A 3,224-nucleotide genomic window follows, 5' to 3' on the forward strand; every position below is an offset into this window, starting at 1 on the left:
TGGGGAAGACCAGGAGCAATGGATACAAACTCCTGGAAGGCCGCTTCAGGCTCAATTCCAGGAAAAACTCCTTCACAGTCAGGGTGTCCAGGCTGTGGAATAAACTTCTTCCAGTGGTGGTGCAGTCACCTACCTTGGAAGTCTTCAAAAGGAGAGTGGACAGTCACCTCACTGGGGTCACTTGTCCCCAGTTGTCTTTTCCTGCCTAGGTGCAGGGGGACTGGATCCAATAATCTACAAGGCCCCTTCCAGCCCCTAACAATCTATGAATCAATCTATGAAAGCAGTCTCAAACCCCACCGCTACATTATTTCTCCTCTCTCTTAAATAGGCAGTGAACTCTCTGTGGTGGAGAGTGGCACAGGGCATGTGCCAAAAGGTAGCTACTTGACTGTTTTGGCAGGTGGCATTCATGGAATGGGAGTGTGCAAGTGGGGTGTGTTTTCACAGTGGCATTTCCCTAGCACTGTTTGACCATATATGCTCCCAGGATCATGCATTGTGTGGATACCATCCTGCTGATCTTGGGATTTGTACCAAAGTACTTGCTTGTGGGGAAGTGGAGGAGAAGAGATGGTTTATGCTCTTTCAATTTAGGAGACTAAATGAGCAAAATCTTTTTCTTCCCCTCCATATCCTCCTACGGTTCTAACTTAATAACCCCTGCTTTAAATAACTAATTAAAAATACTTAAGTAGGTTTATGTCATCAGTGGATGTTGCCACTTTGCTAATCCTGACCTGGCTATTTCCTTAACATACTAACTGAATAATACCAGTTCCAATTCATTCAGGCCCTAAGTCATTCAGGGTATTAGCCTCTTTTTGCAGTGGGAATAGCTCTAAGTCCAACTCTTTGTGTTTATATGTCATTGCCTATGCTTAACCTGCAGACAAAAGCTGTACTCTAAATTTCCTCCGTAGCTTCCTCATTTTGAAGGGCTTATGCTTTCTAATTTCTAAGCAGGCTTTATCTAGTGATTCATCTTTAGCCTCTTTAACAGTCAAAGAATTCTAAAAGGTGGAGAGGCACAATCTGGTTGTACAGCAACACTGTTGCTACAACCCCATCTCAGACCCTGGGTCCTTTATATTTTTCTCAAGTGTTGCAAAAACTGAGGTAATGCACATAAACTTTAGCTATTATTTTTAAATGACAGTTGCTGTACTAGCTGTTTATTTTCCTCTCAGATTGGTTCTTAATGACCAATTGTAATTTTGTTAGTGGCTTACCCATTTCGTGTTAAGTCTCCATCAAAATTTTTGTGTAAATGCAGTCCACTCATTTTTCACCACAGTTAAATTTTGTGTTTTGTCACCGCTTCTGAATTGTTTATGCAGACCTGTGTCCTGTGCTGCATGTTTTCACTGTTTTAAGAGCAAAACTGAAAGAAGAGAGTCAACTACAGAACACAGAAAACATCAGATCCTACGTAAGAATGCAGCACTAGAAAGGGCTTCTGGGGAACTGAGTCCAGTCCTCTATTATTGTAGGTAACCACATTAGACGATCTCTTCTATAACCTTACTGGCCTCCACTCTGAAAGCCGCTGGGTTTTACTTTGCTGCTGTTTTCCTACTGAAAGGCTGTTCCAGAATGTTGCCGCTCTGATTGTTAAACATCTTTTCATTTTTACCATTAATTTGTGGCCTATAGATACCCATCTGTTCCTGTGCCAAGACTGTTCTTCAGGTTAAATAACTCTTTTCCCTCCCTCACACATTTACAGACAGCAACCAAATCCCTTCGGCCTTCATTCTGCTGGGCTAAACAAGTTGGCTCTTTTAGTCTCCTCTCACGACAGGCTTCTCCGTTCCCTTGATCAACTTAGTAGCCCTTCTCTGCCCTGCTACCATTTGAATGAATCTATCTTGAACATGACAAAGTACAATGAGAGAGTCTGACTGCGTCCTTTTTTTATTTGCTGTGATATATTTAAAAGGACAAAGGAACACCTCAGTTATAGAAATAAAAAGAATTGAAGCCATAGAATCTGTGCCTTTTTCCTTCCCAGATATTCTCTCTGAGGTCCTTTGCTTCTCCTTTAATAGAATCATGAAAACGTTTCTGCGCTGCTGTTTTACAAAAAGAATCTTGAAGCTCCAGCAATGCTGTCTGAGGCTGAGGCACCCCAGAATTGGGAATCCATTCAGGTAATGCCCTGTTGGGTGAACTTCCCTCCAAACTCAATGCAGACAGGATTTCCTCTGGAGCACTGTGCTTGTGTTTAATATGTCCACCTTCTCTACTATTATTCAATAAGCCAGGCTTGCTTAGGCTAACTGGGTTGTGCCATACTATATAGTTGTCCAAACGGCTGGGTTTCAAATCTTCATAGTAACAGGAATTCACAGAATTGGAGGGAAGTTCAGATTCAGGTCTTACTGCAAGCTGCCTTCTGTATAAAGCCTCAGTTTGCCATGTATCGGTGATTTTCTGAAATTTATTAACTGGAAACTTTTTATTCTGACTCTCTTCTCTCTGGTACCATGCCTGAGGTAGGTGAAGTAGCTGCAGTTGGACTTCAGCCCTTCTCTTGGTCTTGGTTTCTGTGTGTTTACATTGTTGACCCATATTTGCTTCTGCTTTTTGGTTACTCAGCATCACTTCTGAGTAACGGGGTAAGAAGGCATGAGCTGTACATGCACGTGGAGGTGTGTGAATGTTGAAGTAATCTTGTTCTTGTAAAACCGATTCATGGGGATGTTGTCCTCGGAGTAAACGTGCAATGCGCCCTTCTAAAGGCCTCACTTGGGACAGACTAGGCAGAAATGCTTCTTTCTGTGGGAATTAAGAACAGAATAAGAGCTAGCACCTAAGCTTTTGGATTTAATAAAGGAATGAGATCTTGGTTACTTTGGTAAAATGGCTCAATTGTAAGTCTTTAAACACAGCTCCAGAGTGGAAGCAGTTAGGGGGTGGCTCCCTCACTGGGAACTCTGGCAGGTATCATGCCATATTTGGGCACAGAGATGAGTGTAACATGGCCACTGCTTCATTCTTTGAACATGTATAGTATATATTCTACCCTGGAAGGGCCCGCTCTGTTAGCCAGGGGAAAACCTAGACCATGATCCTACCCTTGTCTAAAATGCATTGGGTGGGCTACCCTCACAAAGTCTTTATGCTTTGAAGACAATGATGAATATATTGTGCTCAACACCTCTGCACAGCACATGGGTGGGTGTTTGGGGGGAGGGGACAGCAAGGGGAAGAAACTGAGC

The 3,224-nt window shown here is 42.8% G+C and overlaps 1 protein-coding gene across 4 annotated transcripts in view; it reads right to left on the bottom strand.

The window, feature by feature from the left end:
* Positions 1-1,721: 1,721 nt before the first annotated feature.
* The window catches only part of CUNH7orf31 (chromosome unknown C7orf31 homolog), a 56,455-nt gene continuing 54,952 nt past the window's right edge, over positions 1,722-3,224 (bottom strand). For 2 of the 4 annotated variants that reach the window (XM_019508606.1, XM_019508605.1), the window contains exon 10: positions 1,722-2,781. In XM_019508606.1, the coding sequence (XP_019364151.1) occupies positions 1,957-2,781 (825 nt within the window). In that variant the 3' untranslated portion in view covers positions 1,722-1,956. The remainder of the gene's footprint in view (positions 2,782-3,224) is intronic. The other 2 variants (XM_019508607.1, XM_019508608.1) reach the window with 2 other exon arrangements.

The sequence above is a fragment of the Gavialis gangeticus genome, unplaced genomic scaffold (assembly GCF_001723915.1).
Source record: "Gavialis gangeticus isolate Ggan-Ray unplaced genomic scaffold, GavGan_comp1, whole genome shotgun sequence".
NCBI lineage: Eukaryota > Metazoa > Chordata > Crocodylia > Gavialidae > Gavialis > Gavialis gangeticus.